We start from the raw sequence: 20,894 nt of genomic DNA on the forward strand, positions 1-20,894 counted from the left end.
ACATTTGGGCGGCATTATGCTAATATTTCCACATAGTGAGGTAGATATGTGGGGGCGTGTTAGAACGAGCCGTTTTAGGGGGGCGTGGCAAGAGTCTTAACTTTGATAAAGAATATCTCTTTGGTTTTGAGACTTTAGTCTTTGCAACTTCAGGGATCTTATCTATGCACAATCAGCTTGTAACACTCCAAAGAGAAAGGAAAACTTGAAATCGCATCATATGACCCCTTTAATATTACTCTAACAAAAAATATTAATCATGTTAAATAGGTATTCTGCAGGTCTTAAAAGGTCTAAATTGCTCTTCTACAAGATAAGGCCTTGAAAGGTCCTGAATCTGAGCAAAAAGCCTTAAATTGTTAAAGTCATGGCATTTAATGTTGCATGGACTTTGAAGAAAAAAACATGAATATCTTTCTCAGTATTTTTTTTGTTTTTCAATACAAATATCTAAGCATTCTTAAATCAAGATGCATTTACTTGAGATGCAGAAGATATTAAGTCTTCTAAGTTTTCTGAGACATTGAATAAAATTAATTGAACTTTTGTTTAAAACAAGAATAAATGTCTTTTTGCTTCTCAAGTAAAATCTTGGTTCAAGAATCTTTAGACATTTGCACTGGAAAACAAGAAACAAATACGGTTGAAGATGATCATTTATTTGCAGTGTGATTAGAAGGTACAGTAAAAGTTATTTCCATATTCTAGTGGTTGGGGCAGAGCTGTTTTTTAGCACATTTTTTGTCAAATGAATTAAAAAATAATGGAGATGTGTAGTTAGTTCTATTTTCAAGCATTGTTAATACAAGACATTTATGTTTAGAGAACATTGACATGTTCCATTCAATTTAATAATTTCTTTACATAGTCGTAAACCTGCAGAAAATATTTATTTTTAAAACATTTTTTGTTTTTACGGGTAAAAAAGGACCCAGAAATGTCCTTTTTTGCGAGTTTCACAAATGTAATTTCTTGCATTTACAAGCAGTGTTGTCTCTGTCTTGCAAAATGTGACTTTAACCACTAGGGGGCACTGCTGCATTTGGTTTGAATTACCACTCTCGTATGTTTGATTCTTATATATGTATGTATGTATAATTCTTATTAATATAAATATAATACTTGTGTTAATCCTGATGTCTGTTCATTTCTGCAGGTCATTAGCAATGACAGTAATGCGGAAAAACTCTGCGCTACTTATGAGCCACAAGTGTGTTTATCTAAAGAGGCCTTCCTTCAGCTCCTGAATAACAGCTTTGAGTTCACGGAAGTGTGGGAGCTGCCCATTTGGGTCAAAATGAATCCCATGAAAGGTGAGGGGTCACTTCATGTTTTAACTTCGGTCCAGGAGGGCCACTGTCCTGCAGAGTTTATCTCCAACCTTAATCAAACACACCTGCCTGTAGCTTTCTAGTCAAGACATTGATTAGCTTGTTCAGGTGTGTTTGATTAGGGTTGGAGCTAAACTCTGCAGGACAGTGGCTCTCTAGGACCGAAGTTGCCCGGCCCTGTTGTAGATCATAAGATTGTAATCCTGTCCATAGTCTCACATGATGAATGTTGTGGTTGTTCTCAGGCAGCAGTCAGAGTAAGACGGCGTACATCGATCCTCCTCTGCTGAAGACAGAGATGAGCTGGAGAGAGAGGAGTCTGCTGTTTCATGAAGAGAGCGTGAAGCTGGCATTCAAGAAGACTGTATCACGTCCTGTGTTTTTCCTCACTTCAGAAGAGCTCTCTGTTCAAATGGAGCCTCCTCCTGAGGTAAGATGTTTATCACGGTAAGAAGACCTAACAACAGACAAATATATTGTAGATTCATTATTAATAAATTACTAATTAATTATTGTAATTATTGGCTCCTTTTTTCCCCTTTTTTTAATAAAATCACTTTCATAAAGAACTTATTATTTTTTACTTGCAAGTAGTTTTAGATTTAAAAAACACATGCAAGCTCAAAACCAGAAATTGTTTCTGCCAAATTGGATAGTAACTAGTTAAAATATATAATATATTTAATAATTAGTATAGCAATAAGAACTATTATACTATATTATATAATGTTATATATATAATTAATATAGCAATAATAACTATGATACTACATTATATAATGTTATATTACAAATGGTTATATATATGTGTGTATATATATATATATTAGTATATTTGAGTCCTTAGCCATCTTCAAGAAACAACTAAAAACACATCTGTTCCATCTTTATTTGACCCTCTAACTCTAGCACTTTCTATTCTATTTTAATTCTACTTTATCTATTTATCTTCTTTTTATAAAAAAAAACACTAGCTTTCTATTGTTTCTATTCTATCTACTTGTTTTTCTTTGTGTGTGTGTGTATATATGTATACACACTATTGTAATTTGCACTTGCATATCATTGCTCTTTTGTTAGTTTTGATTGCTTCTATTGTCCTCATTTGTAAGTCGCTTTGGATAAAAGCGTCTGCGAAATGTAAATAATCTATAATATATAATATATTATATATATATATATACAATGTGATTATAATTCATTACAAAATTCTAATAATATAGTATTACTTTATATATCTGTTTATTATTGTATTAAACAGAAATGCTCAAAAGATTGGAATAAATTATTTTTTTAATGTGCATATTAGAATGATTTCTGAAGGATCATGTGACACTAAAGACTGGAGTAATGCTGAAAATTCAACTTGAATCACAGGAATAAATTATATTTTAAAATAGAAGACTGTTCTTTTAAATTGTAATAATATTTTACTATATTACTATTTTCATTTTTGATCAGGTAAATGCAGGCATGGTGAGCATAAGAGACTTTTAAAAATCCCTTAATTATTCCAAATGTTTGACCGGTAGTGTGTATATATAAAGAGATGCATAAATAAATGTGTGAATTAAAATAAAATGTAAACATTATTATGTGTGTGTTTATTACATTTGAGATTATATTGTACGACAATTTTATATTAGATATCTGCTAAATAAATAAATATAAAGTAAACCTAAATAACTCTTGAGTTGGAAAAAAACATTTCAAATATAAACATTGTAAATAATATTTACTCTGCCCAGGACAAGATGTCTAGGAGTGTGTTTGCATTTGATGATGCTGGTATGGATTTTGGGACTGATCTAACAGACCTGGAGTCATTTGGGGAGTCGTACAAGCCCAGTAAGAAAGTGAAGGAACAGAGTGAACCAAAAACAGCTTCTACAAATCCAACCGCATCTCCGTCTCAATTTACCCCAAGCCCCAAGAACCCGACAGACTCTTTAGGTACAACAAAGCACACCTCAACATCTCAAGACGCTCCCACAGAACACCTTGAGTTGACCGTGGCTAAGGTCCAAGGGGAGACCGACTCTTTGGCTGATGGAGGAAACGGTACGCTGAATGAAAGTGCCATTTCAGAGAAGGAAAGTGTGATTGAAGATTCAAAAGAGAAGATAGAAACATCTTCTGCTCAGTGTCCTCCCACCAAGCGGCCCAGACATATGATGGAAGACAAGACGGACCAGGATTTGGATTCTGATGAAGAACGACTAGTTATAGATGACATTCTCTCCCCACAGAGACCTCAGACCCAGGTGACACCAGCAGAGGTGTCCTCCCCCCAAGCACCCGACCCAGTCACGCTAGGACCCACAATCCCTCTGGGCAAAGGAACAAAGAAAGGCATCAAAAGACCCAGAATATCCGGCGAGTGCGATCAGCTCGGACAGATTTTGCGGATGCAGGACGCCATGCTGAAATCCACTCCCAGCAAGAACCAGGAGCCTGTGAAGCCACATGTCCCAGAAGACAAACCTCCAGAAGCTAAAACCCATTCACTGGTCAAGCAGTGTGTGACCTCATATCTGGAGTCCAGAGAGGGACAGGGAGAGGACGCCACACTGCCTGCTGACGTTCCTGTGCTGCTAGCCACTCAAAGAAAACGTTAGTGCTCAAAACACCCTCTCAGAGGCAAAGGTTACGTTTAGTGTGGCCACAGTCATGCTCAGGTTATATTTTTGTGAAGTTATGCAAATGTACTTTTAAATATGGCCCATATCAGATACTCATTGAACAGGTGATGCTCTAAAACCTAGCCATATCCATAAACTTCTAGAAATGACTAAATGAAGGCAATGGAAATACACCTGATGTGTGAGGAAGTCCATTTTACTATATTGTAAGTCTATCAAAATAAATGTAAATTCTTTAAATATGTTTTAATAATTATTTACATTATTATTTACATTTTAGGTTTAAATATTATTTAAAATATTCAAATAATACTTAAATGTATTTAATAATTAAAAATACATTTATTTTTTCAGTAACTGTAACACAAGTCTTTGTATGATCATATTTAATTATCATTGAAGCACAAAAAGTGTCACCAATATTAATGAGATGCCCTTCTCCCAAAAAACGAAAAGGAAAAAAATCTATTTATGATGAACATTAAGTCTAAGTTATGTTTGTGGCAATTTATTATTTTATATATATATATATTTGCGCATTTGCAGTGCGCTCTGCCTGATCACTGCATGATTCAGTCTATTAAAATACATTCAGAGTGATTACAAATACAGGACATGGGAGCAGAACATTTTTATATTTATACCACTTCATATAGTTAATCAATTTCACACGGAAGAGTGCCTTTTTTCTCCAAACATTACCATATACAAATGTAATATTGATTTTTTACAACAGTTCAATAAACTAGAAGTTTTATTAAGAGACTTACGCTTTAGACACCATATTGCCTGTTTTGCACTATTTCGCCAACAAAAATAATTCCAAACAAAGCCACAGCACTGTTTGGCATCTCTGAGCAACATGACGGTGTTTCGTTCCTAAATGAATCAACTGTTTAAATGATTCGGTTCAGTCGTAATGACTCACTTATTAACAGTGACTTACTGCCACCTACTGGCGCTTTTAATTTAACATTTGAAGTAGCTTCATTTCTTCAGGTGCAGCTTATGTCTGGATTGCAAAGATGAATTTTGTTGATACTGATTTCATTTGCTTGGTAACAGCCCAAATGCCTTTTTATTATTATTCACTGATTAAATGTAAGAATTTGACTCAAAAGATAATGCACACTTATAGAAAAAAATGACTTTATGAAGGTAAAATTCCCATAAAAGGTAAAAATCAATTTAAACTTATTGGAAAAGATAAATTTCTATCTGACCACCACACAGAATATGGAGAATTTGAAAAACTTGAGTCAGCTGTCCACGAATGTCCTTAAGATAGCAGCATAATAACACACTCAATCAGTTAAATGAATGACTCAATGACTCACTCATTAAGTGACTTGCCGTCACTTACTGATAGTTCAGTTGAGAAGTTTGTTGAAAAGTATGCATTTCCCCCCTCATCATTTCTCATTTGTCTATTCATAAATGCATTCAAAACATTAATCTCATAACATTATTTATCGCAGTTGTAATTATTGTTATTTTCAGTGTAAATCATTTAATCTGACTGGTAGCAACCCTATAGTGTATATTGAATTTATTGATAAATTGTAATAATTTGGTTTAAAATAGGCCTTTGTAAAGGTAAATATGCAGATTTAAGTATGTAAAAGCTGATAGAACACTGATGAAAATATTGCTTCAGAATAAATTGTTTACTCCACCAAAAATCTTAGTGATGCAGTTATTTTGCAAAGATATTTTATATGGAATATTGTCTGCTGACATAAAGTTTACAGTATATCGTAGTTATAAATAGCATTTATTACAGCAATGATATGTTTTTCTTTTTAATTTATACACATTAAATATTACATATATGTATGTAATAAAATTTGTATTTCTATTACAGGTTTAGATCTTAAATTTCATATAAGGTGGTATTAAAAAGGTCTTAAAAAGTCTTAAATTTAACTTGTTCATGTCTGTAGAAACCCTGTATTCAGAAATCTTTATCCATCTATTGCAGGTCTTCTAAAGGAGGATCTTCAGGTCAGTGCTGAGGATGAGATGGACTACGATCCTCCAGCAGAGGGCAGCGTTCTGTACAAACTCTACAGCCTGCTGGATGTTCTACTCATGGTGCGCAGCAGTGTGGACCTCGCTCACCCCAGACACGACACAGACACCTTCAGGGTGAGCTGGACACATGCTAATACACAAACACAATGCTCCTTTTGTGAAAATGTTGATTAATTTGGCCCTAGTTGAAGGATACGCCCCAAAAGTCAAGGTTGAGAGATTCCAGACAACATCAGACTCGTCAGTTCTTGTGTAAACAATCACAATGCATCTTATTATAATTATTAGTTATCATCGTCTGTGATTTTTAGCAGCCCTTTATTGGATTTGAGTCAGTATGTCAATATGCCAAGCATTAATCTTTATATTTTAACCAGGGTTGAGTAATGTTCACCACTCCCTTTCTTTAAACAGTCTGCTTTCCTGTGCGGTGCCGTAGAGTTGAGTTTTAAATCTCATCAATGTATTAACCGATTCTTTCCAGTCAATGGTTCTCAACTTTCTGCCCTGAAAAAAGCAGCACAGGATTTACTCTTCTGCATCTCTATAGAAAACAGTGACTCATAACTGCCGTTTGCGTGGGTAATCATTGAATCTGCTCTCATCCAGGCTGTTCCGGTGCATGTTTTACCCAAGCTGGAGTATCAGCTGTGCTACGGAGCCGAGAATCTGACCCACACAGAGGTTTGTCAGCTGTGGGCCGAGAAACTTCTGCACTCCAGCACCGTGTCCTTCATAAGTAAGAGACCTGATGAAAAATGTTTGCTTTCTCTTTAGCTATCATGGACGGTTATGCATTTTGATAGTGAATCTGCTGTAATTCTGTTATGAATCTGTTTGTTCAAATCAGATTCACCTGACCTAAAGAAAATAAGTAATTTGAGAGTATGTAAAAAAGATAATATTCACCTGTAGATAATAAAATATGTAGTATTACAGCGTTAAAAAAGCAATGTGCTTTTAATAAGAATCAGTTCAGTTCATGAATTCATAAATAATTGAACTGATTTAATAATTTGTTTGCATTACCAAATCATATTAAACATTTTTGCATCAAGCTTTAAAATGTTGTAGTAAAAATATATGTAGATAAAAAATTTATGAATCAATTCCTAACTGCTTCAGCGATTCATTTGCATTATCAAATTAAAGCATTTTTCATGCTTTGTTATATTGGTATAATTTGTAGAGCCCGACCGATGTATCGTTTAGCCGATATTATCGGCCAATATGAGCCTGGCGCCGATATATCGGTATCGGCGAATATGCCACCGATATGATAGTTTTTTTACAGAACATATAACGCAGATTAAATGCTTCTGAATGGTGTAATTACTTAGTTTGTCCAGCAGAGCGCGCTCCATTCTTTGTTACTGGCGACCCCGGTCAGTGTAGTGTAGAGATACGCGGATGGGCTCAAACTTCACCCGAGTCTGCTGCTTCAAATTATCCGCCCGCCACCCACCCATACCAATATTTGATCGTCACATTACAATGATTCTAATTCTTAGTTTTGCATGATGATATGATGAATGGATGGTTCATTTTATTCAGTGGCATTAGAGACTAGAGCTGATCTGCGCAGTATGGCACGCGTCTGTGGCACATTAAAGCCTGTATTACGGCCACTGGAGCTGATAGCGGCCACTCAATGCTGGTGTTTACCGGCCGCGCCGCAGCCCAGAACTCATGCTTATCACATCGGTCACATCACATCGTGCGGTGCGACAAAATACAATAGAATTATATATATATATATTTTGTCGCGCCGTACTGCTCGTGTCCGGTCTAGAATAGAACCCATAAATAAAAAACAGCTTAGTACATATATAGACTGTGTCTGTGAATACTAAACTGCAAAAAGACGATATGAATATGAATGTTCTGCATGTTCATTGGATTACCAGAAAATACACAACACAGTTTGTGAAAAAATATTATTCATTATTATTATTTATCCATTTTAGATGTTTACATTTGGAAAAGCTGTGCTTCCTGCATAAACCTGCCACTGTTGGTTTGGCAGTAGCTTGCTTGCCCTACACAGTTACCTTGTTTAATTTCTGAATTCAAGTTATATATATTTTGTTCTATTTGTGTTATTTAAGTTATTTTATAATAAGTGAAGTGAAGTTTACTGTTAAGTGCACTGATGACTCATTTTGAATAATAAAGTTTATTGTTAAATACCCTGCCTCCACTACATAGGCTTATGTTTGTCACATCATTATAAGTGTTTGATCACCACATTTGAGTTATCATTGCAAAAAATGTTTATGTATATAAATTCTGTTTATGTAGGCTATATACTGTATTCTATATACAGACCGTACGAGTCAAAAGTTTGGACACACTTCCCATTCGTGTGTCCAAACTTTTGACTATACTGTACTATAATATAGCCTACACATAAAGAATATCGGCCGATATATCGGTATCAGTCTTTTTTTACTCCCTAATATCGGCATCGGCCCCCAAAAAACCCATATCTGTCGGGCTCTAATAATTTGTATAAATAATTTTATCTTAATTAAATACTACAATTTTACAGTATTTTACTTCTTGTTTGAATCTAGTTTTTGCTAAAAATGCATAGTTTTCACGTGACGTCACACCCTTACAGGAAATGTTGCGGCGGATGCTGTATATGGATTGCTAGTGGCCAAAACGTGCATTTTGTTCACATATCTTTGTTTTATTCTTTTGAGAGGTGATCTAAATAATTTATCGGATTGGAACAGATAGAAAATTGACGGACTTGTGCTCCAGTCGAGCCAGTCGCGTGACCTGATCAAAAGAAACACACACAAAAATAAGTTTTTTACGTTATTTAAATGAAAATAACTAATTTCCATCAAGTATAAAATAAAATTGTTGTTTTTTGAATGAATGAAGCAAATTCAAACAGAAGTATCCGTATTGTATCTGGAGTGGTAGTTTTAGTAACAAGGGGAGTCAGCACAAAAGTGAACTTTCCGCAAACTCCTAGCATGCCTCTCTCATGATGCATGACTCACTGTTTTGAGTCAGGGTTGCCGTAGCTACTAACGTTTCAACTTTGAAAGGGCTGCAGAAGAATGCAACCGCATGTGTGACACATCGGTGTGGGTGGAGGGCTACTTAGGTTTCACCATTATGAGAGAAAGAGGGAACGAGACTACTGAAGTTTGAAGAATTTGGTCAAAATAAAAGTGTTTTTATCCATTTTTTGGAAGCCTATATAACACTGACGATGATTTTAAGAATGCCCACAATGTGCCTGACAGCAGTCTGTGCCTGCAGGTGAAAAGAATCACAGAAGAATGCAGAATAGCCTCGCTCTCGGCGTATCGTTTGCTTTAGAGATTTTTCTAGGCTTATTAAAGGAATCTAGTCTTTTCTTTGGGTCAAGTCCAGGATCCAGACATGCTGATAACAGAACGGGCTGGTGTCTTCTGAGTCTGGACATATTTTCACAAGGTTTAAGAAGACTTGAGCTGAGCAGTTTACTGAGGCAGATTATTGCAAAAAGTCGTAAGACAATATAAGCACAAATTTATGTTTCATTTCAGAATTACTTCTGTTGTCTTTGAAATCTGGTTAATGTGTTCTGCTGAATGTACTGACAAGCAGTTATGGTAAACTAAAACATACTTTAATGCAGTGTTTCCCATACACAGATGAACAAGTATGGGTGTGGAGATAATTTTCTTCTGGCATGAACGCAGAATGATACAGCAGACCGACACAACGTGTGAACAATTATTGCAACATTCACAACATTTCTCACAGCCTGAGTTTGTATTGCAGGTCAATGCGTGTCCTTATGCACCACATGTTGACACGGATTTAGATGTTCTTCAGATTGTGAGCTGGTTTATGGCTCTGCAGACTTTAACTTCTTTAGCTATTGACTGTTAAATAGAAATGTAGCCTAACCAACACTACGGAAAATGAATGGAAGTATTATCAGATGAGATTAAAGACTTACAAAAAAATCAAATGAGCAGTCTACCTGACATTTGTGTGTGTAGGTCGCATCAATGCACACACATCAGAAGTGGCGCAGATGCAGACTTTGCCTGACGACTGGATTCAGAACGTTACCTGCGACTTCAAGTGAGTGAAGCTCTATATACTTTTTTTTTTTTTTACTTTTAAAGATATATTAACCTAAAACTGAAGTAATTGTATGTAAGCATTAGCATTTAGCTAAATCCGTTACCTTAAATGTTACAGTGTCTTTTAAACATTTATTTAAACCTCGGTTCTTTGTGTAGATTCTCACATGAGATGAAGACCTTAAAAATAGAAATAAGTGGTTTTCTAAAAAAGGAAGAGTCGCCCCTCATGGTAGTGGCCATGTTGAGATCACATGACGAGCTGATGCACTTTTTCCTCTGGAAACACACTTCCAGTTTTATAAACGAATCATGAGTGACACATACAGCAAACAGGATATTTCTCTAATGGCATTTCTACCTGAAAATGTTCTGCTTTTGAGTAATGCTGCATCTAAGACAACTGTTCTACTAGTAAAACAAACAAACAAAAAAGACTTTACACATTTAAATTCCATCACAGTTTGCACGTTTTTTGAGCATTTGTGAGCATGGTTCTTCTATTGTGCTCTCAGTTTAAGCTGCAATCATTAAACGAAGTGATTCTACAGTGTAATAATCTGCTCTCACCTTGCTGGCAGGTGTGTGTAAAATAATCATATCTGCTGCACAGTTGTTTAGCAGAGCATGAATCATAAATGCATGTGCTCTTGCCTAGGTTGTGGTATTATGAACTGACACAAACCCCACCAGAGAAAGACCTCTGCGCAGAACTGTTCTACTAGTAAAACAAACAAACAAAAAAGACTTTACACATTTAAATTCCATCACAGTTTGCACGTTTTTTGAGCATTTGTGAGCATGATTCTTCTATTGTGCTCTCAGTTTAAGCTGCAATCATTAAACGAAGTGATTCTACAGTGTAATAATCTGCTCTCACCTTGCTGGCAGGTGTGTGTAAAATAATCATATCTGCTGCACAGTTGTTTAGCAGAGCATGAATCTTAAATGCATGTGCTCTTGCCTAGGTTGTGATATTATGAACTGACACAAACCCCACCAGAGAAAGACCTCTGTGCATTAGCACCTTGGACTGGTTGTGGTCTGCATTGACCCTTCATTCAGCCTTTGGGTTAAAAAAGGTGTTTTGGTAGTTTTATACACTATAGACCTGTTTGTAGATCTGAAAACATGCGTTTGGCTAATTTCTCATTATTATTATTTTTCATTTTTATTGTTAATAATAATTACATTTTTACTACTTAATTATTACTGCACTGATTTTCATTGAATGGAAAATAAAACCCCAAGACACTTTTAAAAAAAAATGTGCTTTTATTTATTTTCTCTTAAATTTGATTCCACTCTTATTTTAGTAGTATAATACAGAATTTATCAATATTTTGAAAGTTTTATTTTACAATCTTTTACGGTTTTATTTTTTCAATTTTTAGTTTTAGTTTGAAGTTTTAGTCATTTAGTTTGTTAATATTTCTATTTAGCTCATTTTTATTTCAGTTTTAGGTTTGGTCGTTTTAGTACCTTAATTTCAACTTATTTCAGTTTGCTGCAAAGGGCTTTTATTAAAAAAATAAAATAAAATCAGTTTTCAATTTATTTTTTAGATGAAGTTTTAGTCATTTATATTTAGCTCATTTATTTTTATTTCAGTTTTAGGTTTAGTAATTGTAGTACTTCAATTTAATAGTAATTCCGTTTAATTTTAGTACTTTTTAGTTAGTTGCAAAGTGAAATTTAGTCATTTTCTTTTGTAATTGTTTTAAATTTTAAGGTATTCTAATATTTCTATTCATTTCAGTTATTGAAAACCATTTTTAATAGTTTTAGTCTTAATTAGCAATAACAACACTGGTTCCACTGATGAAAAAGAAAGTCATACAGGTTTGAAATGACATGATGGTTTGTAAATGATGACAGAATGTTCATTTTGTGATTTTTATTTTTATTTTTTTGAGTGATCGATCGCTTTAAGACTCTAAGATTAGTTTGAAGTCACCACTTAACAAATGGTTCACTACCACATAATTTCCCTTCTGAAACCACAGCCATGGTTTCCTACTTCATTTCATACTGTGAAGTTTAGAAACGCCCACAGTGAAGTTCTGCCCCTTCAGACTGTGAGGTGGACAGTGAGTGGGCGTGTCCTGGCAGGGTGGAGCTCAGTGGGCAGGGAGAAGAGACTCATGGACCGCCTCTGCTATTTAACATCCACACCCGTCACACAGTCCACAGCTGGAATTGTTCTGCACAGCATCTGAGATCTACTGATCACTAAAGGTAAGTTCAATCCCTTTTCCTTCAGCTGTTAAACTTCTGTATTAAGGCACTTTTTTTAAATAAATCAACATTTATAAAGAAAATAATGGTTCGCTTTTAACTTCATATGGTATGAAATACAATACATTGCATTAAGCTAAACTTCTTTTCTTTTAACATTAGCAATTTTGAATGCAAATCAATTTGTATCGATTTCCCAAGAAAGGTTGTTTTGAAACTCTTTAAAACTTTAACCACAAGATGGTGAGAAATGACTGCGCTGTCTCACATGCTCGATGGAATTTTCCCAGCATGCCCTCTCATGGGTGTGCCTGTTTGCTTAGGTTTTACCTGATGCTGGTTTTTAAAATTACTGTTTACTGGTCCTGTTTTTATCTAATTACCTAGCAACTGCAGCATATCATGCGTAACGTCTTGAATTTTTGCAAAATGCAGCATATTAGAGGGAAAACGAGCATGATTTACAAGCATTTGGGTGTTTTTGCATTCGTTATAGAATTGAAAGTGAATGATTTAATTAGAAGTGTACAGTAAAGTAGTAGTAAACTGACCAGAAATGACTTTTCTTGAATTATCGATTCCATCTCACAGTCTTATTTCCTTGACAGATGACAAAATAAGTTGTTTTTGCATTAGCTTTGTTTTAAGACTCAATATGGCAGGATGGGGCAATGGAGTGCTGCTCTCTGGGAACTGACATGCCCTCTGCAGTTCTGCATTACATAACTGTGAAGCATGTGACGGGACACTCAGAGTCTTCTCTGAAAGCTGAGACTACCCTCAGTGCACTTTAGGTTGCAGAAAACCGATGTAAATCAGATGGTTGTTCAATTTACAGCATGATCGATATCAGACACATAAAGCAAAATACAATGGAAATGAATGTGTGGCTGCTCTCCACAGGAAGTCCAGGATGGCGATGGTCTCAGAGTTCTTAGGGCAGCTCACTCTGCAACTGGGTGGAGTAAGTTTTCATAATAACTTTTTGATGGATAGATTTAAGTGTGCACCATCTATTTATGGAATGATCACATTGTTCCTCTCTGTAGGGGGAGCCCACATACCCTACTGTGGTGCCAGAGCCGAACTTTGATCCAGATAAGGATGCTGCTAGAATCGAGACGGCTATCAAAACTAAAGGTAAGAGAGCTTGATGACATGATGTGAGAGGCCAGATGTATTTGTGGCATCTTGTTCAAGCCTGTAATCTGGTGATGATTATGAATCATTAAACAAACAATAGACATTCATGTTTGGTTGTGGGCTTTGACCAGGCTCATGTCTTTGCGTGCTGTGCCTGTAATGAAGTAAAAATGGTCCAGAACGGGCAGCAGTGGTAGAAGTGAGTCATCATCCTGTCTGGAAGGGATTGAACTGCATGTGGAACATTTTCAGGCCAACGCCTGATTGCAGCAAGCAGCTTTCCTCCCCCTCAATGACTGCTTTATAAACCATCAGCTAACATTCTGAAGGAAAACTCTAAATGCATAAATGATGCTTTTTGGAAGATTCAAGCTCTTTCAACTTACCAAATTGTACAAAAATATCTAAAAAAAAGGCCGGATTTCTAAGCATTTATGATTTTTTTTTTTTGATGATGATGATGAAGAAAACAATTACTTTATCACCTTAGCAGAGCATGAATCTTAAATGCATGTGCTCTTGCCTAGGTTGTGATATTATGAACTGACACAAACCCCACCAGAGAAAGACCTCTGTGCATTAGCACCTTGGACTGGTTGTGGTCTGCATTGACCCTTCATTCAGCCTTTGGGTTAAAAAAGGTGTTTTGGTAGTTTTATACACTATAGACCTGTTTGTAGATCTGAAAACATGCGTTTGGCTAATTTCTCATTATTATTATTTTTCATTTTTATTGTTAATAATAATTACATTTTTACTACTTAATTATTACTGCACTGATTTTCATTGAATGGAAAATAAAACCCCAAGACACTTTTACAAGCTCTTTCAACTTACCAAATTGTACAAAAATATCTAAAAAAAAAGGCCGGATTTCTAAGCATTTATGATTTTTTTTTTTTGATGATGATGATGATGAAGAAAACAATTACTTTATCACCCTAGCAAAAATTTTTTTTTTAAGAAAATGTTTGTAAAGTGAATATATGAAGTGTAATATTTAGAGAGCCCTAAATTTGGATTTAGATTCGTTTTTTTACATTATCAGAAATATGTAAAATTATTTTGAAATATGGTATATGTAATGTTAAAAAAAATTGTCGTTTTAAATTTTTTGACATTGCGAGGGCAACATATTAAATATTTTATTAAATAAAACATTAGATACACTTATGTATTGTATATAGAAACATATATATATAATATATATGAAAAGAAATAAATCAAATTATATTTTTAATAGATATAAAATCTATGTGTGTGTGTGTATATATATATATATATATTAGATTCAAAACTACAAAAAAACCAATGTAAAATTATTATATGAATGTATATACGAAGAAATCAATCAAAAAGTACTGTTATTGAAATATATAAAAATATTTTGGACCTATAGATCATTAAATAAAAGTACGTACTTAATTCATGTTACATATCATGTTTAGTGAATGATATTTTAATATGGTTAAGTGACATTTTGATTTAAAAATAAATAAATATGACATCATTTGTTTTAGGGGTGGATGAGCAAACCATAATTGATGTCTTGACCAAACGTACTTATAACCAACGGCGAGAAATCGCTTTCGCATATGAAAGGAGAGCCAAGAAGGTCAGTAAATATATGATGTGCTTCTGTATTGATGTACCTTTGTCCAGTTTTTGTAATAATACTCATTCATCACACTTTCAGGATATGATCTCAGCCCTGAAGGGGGCGCTGTCTGGCTCTCTGGAAACGGTCATCCTGGGCCTCATGAAGAGCACTGCTCAGTATGATGCCTCCGAAATCAAAGCCTCCATCAAGGTGAACTGAACATCAATGACTTTTAATCCATTTGTTTTTTATGCATAGATAAAATGGGAGTGAAATCTAGATGGTCAAGGTTCTCAAAAGCATAATCCGTGCGTGTTTGCAGGGTCTGGGAACAGATGAAGAGTCTCTGATTGATATCGTCTGCTCTCGAAGCAATGCTGAGCTCACGGAGATTAGGAAGGTCTACAAGGAATGTGAGTATGAGAGTATTTAAGTGCGCTCATTAGGAGCATGAGGTTGTGATATAAACCTGTGTGTCTCATCGCAGTGTTCAAGAAGGACCTGGAGAAGGATGTGGCTGGAGATACTTCAGGAGACTTCGCTAAACTCCTGCTGGCTCTGGTTGAGGTGGGGTACACTTTTTGTGTGCTTTAACTGATATGCGTCTGAATTAAGATCCCGAGGATTTGGGTTTAATGTAGTATTTGTAACTTCTCAAACCATGATGGACACACGACCATGTTCCACATCAGGCCAAGAGAGCCGAGCCCAGCTCCGTCATTGACTACCAGAAAATCGATGAAGATGCCAGAGTAAGTTCTTGTGGTTTATCTCTCAGCATTTAATTGAAACATTAATAACTGAATTTAACATTTTAGAAATCACGCATTTTTTAGAGCAACAGTGTTTAACTTCAGTTAATGTTTTTAAAACTTCAGTTAAATATTAAACTTAATTATATATTAAATTACTATATATATATTCATTAATTTCTATATAATATATGACATAAATTCTAAATTTCATTTATATTATTTATTTACTTTTTAAAATAAAAAAATACACACACATTATAAAATTATTATAAATCGTATTTATACACTATTTACATTTACTTAAGTAAACTTTCTTAAAAGCTAAAATATTTATATACATTTATGTGCAATATTTATAGGTTATAACAATAACGTATTATTTATATGCTCTTTATTTGCATTAAGTATATATTAAACTTTAAAAAATATATTTATATACATTTATTCATGTACAATATATATATATATAAATAATATATACTATTAATTTGCATTTTTACGTAAATATTAAAGATTAAAAAATAAATATATACATTTAATCATAATATATAAATTATAATTTATATACTATTAATTTACATTTAAATTAAATATTAGTTAAATATTACACTTTTTTAAAAATGTAAATATTTGCAATATATACATTATTTATATACTATTATTTTTTATTTATTGTAAGTAAATGTTAAACTAAAAAATAAATATGTACATTTAATCATTTATAATATATAAATTATAATTCATATACTATTAATTTACATTTAAATTAAATATTAAACTTTTTTAAAATGTAAATATTTGCAATATATACATTATATACTATTTTTTTTTACATTTATTGTAAGTAAATATTAAACTTTTTTTTTTATTTTTATAAAATATATACATTTATTGATATATAATAAATTAAGTAAGAAATAATAGGAAATAACTGATAATACAAATTACTTATTCATAGAAAAATGTTATTTATATACCATTTATTTACAATATTTAAAATCTTCTGTGCAGGCCCTTTATGATGCTGGAGTCAAACGAAAAGGCACTGATGTGAAGTGCTGGATCTCCATCATGTCTGAGAGAAGCGTTCCTCACCTCCAGAAAGGTTTGTGAGCCTTGTAACCCTTCCTTCCATCTGATAGGATAATGGCACACATACAATTCATGTGATTTTGTGTTTTCTTTTACAGTGTTTGAACGATACAAGAGCTACAGCCCTTATGACATGCAGGAGAGCATCCGCAAAGAGGTGAAGGGAGATCTGGAGAAGTCCTTCCTTACCTTGGGTGAGACTTGTCTTTGAAGACCCCATGAAACTCAACCTTCCTTCCAGTGTTCATGCATATCCTGTTGAAACAGGAAGTTAGGATGAGATATGGTGAAGTGCTAGACCAATTTTTGTTATAGCTAGCCAATAGCCTTTAACCTTAGACCTAGACATCAAACGAAAACAAAGACGGCACTTTGAATAATCAATACATTTTAATAAGTTAGTGCTGCAACAGGAAATGCATAAGCATTAGTGGAAGCCAAGAAACACATGATTAGCAACTTTAATGCTTTAATGCAGGTGGTGTTTATCATTTCTTACATCAGTTTTGCTGGAGGAGAATTTTAAAATGCGACAGTATTTTAAATGCGTCAGCCTTTAGCTGTATTTCAACAAGTACGCTACAGTTCAAGCTTATTTTTAATGGGTTTGAAAAGTCATTTCTGCTCACCAAGGCTGCATTTATTTGATCAAAAATACAGAAAATATTCTTACAGTTTAAAATAATCGTTTTGTATCTGAGATTGTAAAACGTAATTTACTCCTGCGACGCAAAGCTGTATGCTTTTCAGCATATTTTACTCCGGTCTTCAGTGTCACGTGATCCTTCAGAAATCATTCTGATATGCTGATTTGCTGCTCGAGAAACATTTTGCATTATTATAAACGATTAAAACAGTTGTTCTGCTAAATATGGACACTATCAAATGTTTCCTTTGTTCAAAAGAAGAGCATTTATTTGAAATAAAAAATCTTCTGTAACACTATAAATGTCTTTACTGTCACTTTTGATCAATTGAATGCATCCTTGCTGAATAAATGGATTACTTTCTTATTGACCCCAGTAAAAATGTTATTTATATACCATTTATTTACAATATTTAAAATCTTCTGTGCAGGCCCTTTATGATGCTGGAGTCAAACGAAAAGGCACTGATGTGAAGTGCTGGATCTCCATCATGTCTGAGAGAAGCGTTCCTCACCTCCAGAAAGGTTTGTGAGCCTTGTAACCCTTCCTTCCATCTGATAGGATAATGGCACACATACAATTCATGTGATTTTGTGTTTTCTTTTACAGTGTTTGAACGATACAAGAGCTACAGCCCTTATGACATGCAGGAGAGCATCCGCAAAGAGGTGAAGGGAGATCTGGAGAAGTCCTTCCTTACCTTGGGTGAGACTTGTCTTTGAAGACCCCATGAAACTCAACCTTCCTTCCAGTGTTCATGCATATCCTGTTGAAACAGGAAGTTAGGATGAGATATGGTGAAGTGCTAGACCAATTTTTGTTATAGCTAGCCAATAGCCTTTAACCTTAGACCTAGACATCAAACGAAAACAAAGACGGCACTTTGAATAATCAATACATTTTAATAAGTTAGTGCTGCAACAGGAAATGCATAAGCATTAGTGGAAGCCAAGAAACACATGATTAGCAACTTTAATGCTTTAATGCAGGTGGTGTTTATCATTTCTTACATCAGTTTTGCTGGAGGAGAATTTTAAAATGCGACAGTATTTTAAATGCGTCAGCCTTTAGCTGTATTTCAACAAGTACGCTACAGTTCAAGCTTATTTTTAATGGGTTTGAAAAGTCATTTCTGCTCACCAAGGCTGCATTTATTTGATCAAAAATACAGAAAATATTCTTACAGTTTAAAATAATCGTTTTGTATCTGAGATTGTAAAACGTAATTTACTCCTGCGACGCAAAGCTGTATGCTTTTCAGCATATTTTACTCCGGTCTTCAGTGTCACGTGATCCTTCAGAAATCATTCTGATATGCTGATTTGCTGCTCGAGAAACATTTTGCATTATTATAAACGATTAAAACAGTTGTTCTGCTAAATATGGACACTATCAAATGTTTCCTTTGTTCAAAAGAAGAGCATTTATTTGAAATAAAAAATCTTCTGTAACACTATAAATGTCTTTACTGTCACTTTTGATCAATTGAATGCATCCTTGCTGAATAAATGGATTACTTTCTTATTGACCCCAGTCTTTTGAATGGACCTAAAAGCCAAGAAAGTCTTTCCAAACTGCTCTAACGTTCTTTTAAACCATCAAATCCAATGCTTTTATGAGTGCGAAAGCTACTATTAACTCGGCAGCCGAATCTAATCTCCACATCTTCTCTTCCTCAGTTCAGTGCTTTGAAAACAAACAGCTGTATTTCGCCAACAGACTGCAAGACGCCATGAAGGTAAAAGGCGTTTCATCTACCAGCACTTTTTATTCTTTCACGAGCATGGAGGAAAGGAACATCTGTAATGCATCTGCTGAGGTTTCAGATGTCTTGCAGTAGAATTTCATCATGCGGTTGTGGTTCTCTTTTAATGTGGAGTATTTGTGTCTTTTAGAGCAAAGGAGCGAAGGAAAAGGTGCTGACCCGGATCACGGTGTCTCGATGCGAGGTGGACCTCAAGAAGATCAGACAAGAGTTCAAGGCCCATCACGGGAAGTCTCTGTACCAGACCATTGCTGTACGTTCCTGTGATATTACTATATATGCTAATCCTGTGGGATCAGATATTGAGGAGCCTCTAAATATGTATTGCTTTATTTCGGTGTCTCATTTTCTCAGGAGCACACAAAGGGAGACTACCAGCGGGCCCTGTTGAGCCTGTGCGGGGGAGACGATTAAGTCGGCCATCCTGACAGAGTCCGGGAAGGACTACGAGAAGGACTTGAGCTCTGTGCAGATCCAGACATAGATCTCCTGTGCCTGGCCTTGAATATAGTCCCTACCCTGCTGCAGCTTTAGAGACCATTACATCCAGTAATCATGCACCATGTGTTTTCCATTAAGACGGATCACTAAATGAACAGCGTAAGAGCTAAATGTGCCATATATGGTTTCACAGCCCTTTAGAGACAGAATCTCAGCCAGATAAAGTGAATCAGCATAGATACTGGTGTCTCGTTGAAGTTCTTGCATAAAGAACATATACACTTGTACGTTTACCCTTTTTTCTACACTAGGAAATAAAACCATTCATCTCTGCTTCTTTTTTTTTATTTTTCTCTTTCTTTCTGTGAAAAACTTCTAACAACCCTATATAGATCTATATTTAGATGCAAAGACCTCTCAAATTATTTGGACATTTAAACCACATTTAACATTTATTAATATCTCTTGCTTTATCATTTAAAGTCTGTTTTTTTTTTTGTATTGCTTAAAATATGTTTGCACTCATTTAATTTTAAATATAACATTTAGGGGGTAGGGGATCCATTTCAAATTTTAGATAAAAAAATGTAGTAATAATGATTGTAATAATGTAAAAAATTATTTGGACCAATATTTATTGTGAAAAACACTATACAAATAAATGTTATTTATTAATCATTTTAATTAAAAGTCATTGTATTCATTAAAAAGTAATTTATTAATTTAATCATTTATTTTGGCTTAAACATATTTTAAGTATATAGTGTCTTTATATTATCACACTTACTCTTTTTTTGTTTTTTCTCACACACCATAATTAGTCTTTAAACCACATGAATGCACATTAATTCATATCTAATGCTTTATCAATTAAATAGTCTTCCAGCTTTGCTTGAAGTGTGTCTGCCCGTTTACTTTTAAATATTATTACAAAAATGCTTGGTTTATATTGTATCTAATGGAATGAAATTAAGTTTTCGTACTAATACCCAAGAGGTACTAGGGGGTCAATTGCAAATTTTAGATCTTAAAAAAAAAAAGCTGTTAATTTGGACCTATATTTATAGTGAAAAGCGCTATACAAATAAGTGTTATTTATGAATAAT

At 34.3% G+C, this 20,894-nt stretch overlaps 2 protein-coding genes across 2 annotated transcripts in view; both read left to right on the forward strand.

Annotated features, from left to right (window-relative positions):
• Positions 1-20,894, forward strand: part of LOC107550214 (little elongation complex subunit 2-like) — a 32,371-nt gene that overhangs the window by 5,037 nt on the left and 6,440 nt on the right. The window contains exons 7-13 of the mRNA XM_016231454.1: positions 1,157-1,313; positions 1,577-1,761; positions 3,080-3,944; positions 5,955-6,121; positions 6,617-6,746; positions 10,021-10,109; positions 12,183-12,185. Coding sequence (XP_016086940.1) covers positions 1,157-1,313; positions 1,577-1,761; positions 3,080-3,944; positions 5,955-6,121; positions 6,617-6,746; positions 10,021-10,109 — 1,593 coding nt within the window. The 3' untranslated portion in view covers positions 12,183-12,185. The remainder of the gene's footprint in view (positions 1-1,156; positions 1,314-1,576; positions 1,762-3,079; positions 3,945-5,954; positions 6,122-6,616; positions 6,747-10,020; positions 10,110-12,182; positions 12,186-20,894) is intronic.
• LOC107550215 (annexin A2-like) lies at positions 12,255-20,129 on the forward strand. Its single transcript, XM_016231455.1, has 13 exons — positions 12,255-12,345; positions 13,249-13,309; positions 13,395-13,485; positions 15,009-15,103; positions 15,185-15,298; positions 15,411-15,501; positions 15,576-15,655; positions 15,781-15,840; positions 16,855-16,948; positions 17,034-17,129; positions 19,262-19,320; positions 19,478-19,600; positions 19,702-20,129. The coding sequence occupies exons 2-13, from the start codon at positions 13,259-13,261 to the stop codon at positions 19,759-19,761; spliced, it is 1,014 nt and encodes a 337-aa protein (XP_016086941.1). The 5' UTR covers positions 12,255-12,345; positions 13,249-13,258; the 3' UTR covers positions 19,762-20,129.

Source organism: Sinocyclocheilus grahami, unplaced genomic scaffold (genome assembly GCF_001515645.1).
Source record: "Sinocyclocheilus grahami isolate Dianchi unplaced genomic scaffold, SAMN03320097.WGS_v1.1 scaffold392.1, whole genome shotgun sequence".
In the NCBI taxonomy this organism is placed as follows: domain Eukaryota; kingdom Metazoa; phylum Chordata; class Actinopteri; order Cypriniformes; family Cyprinidae; genus Sinocyclocheilus; species Sinocyclocheilus grahami.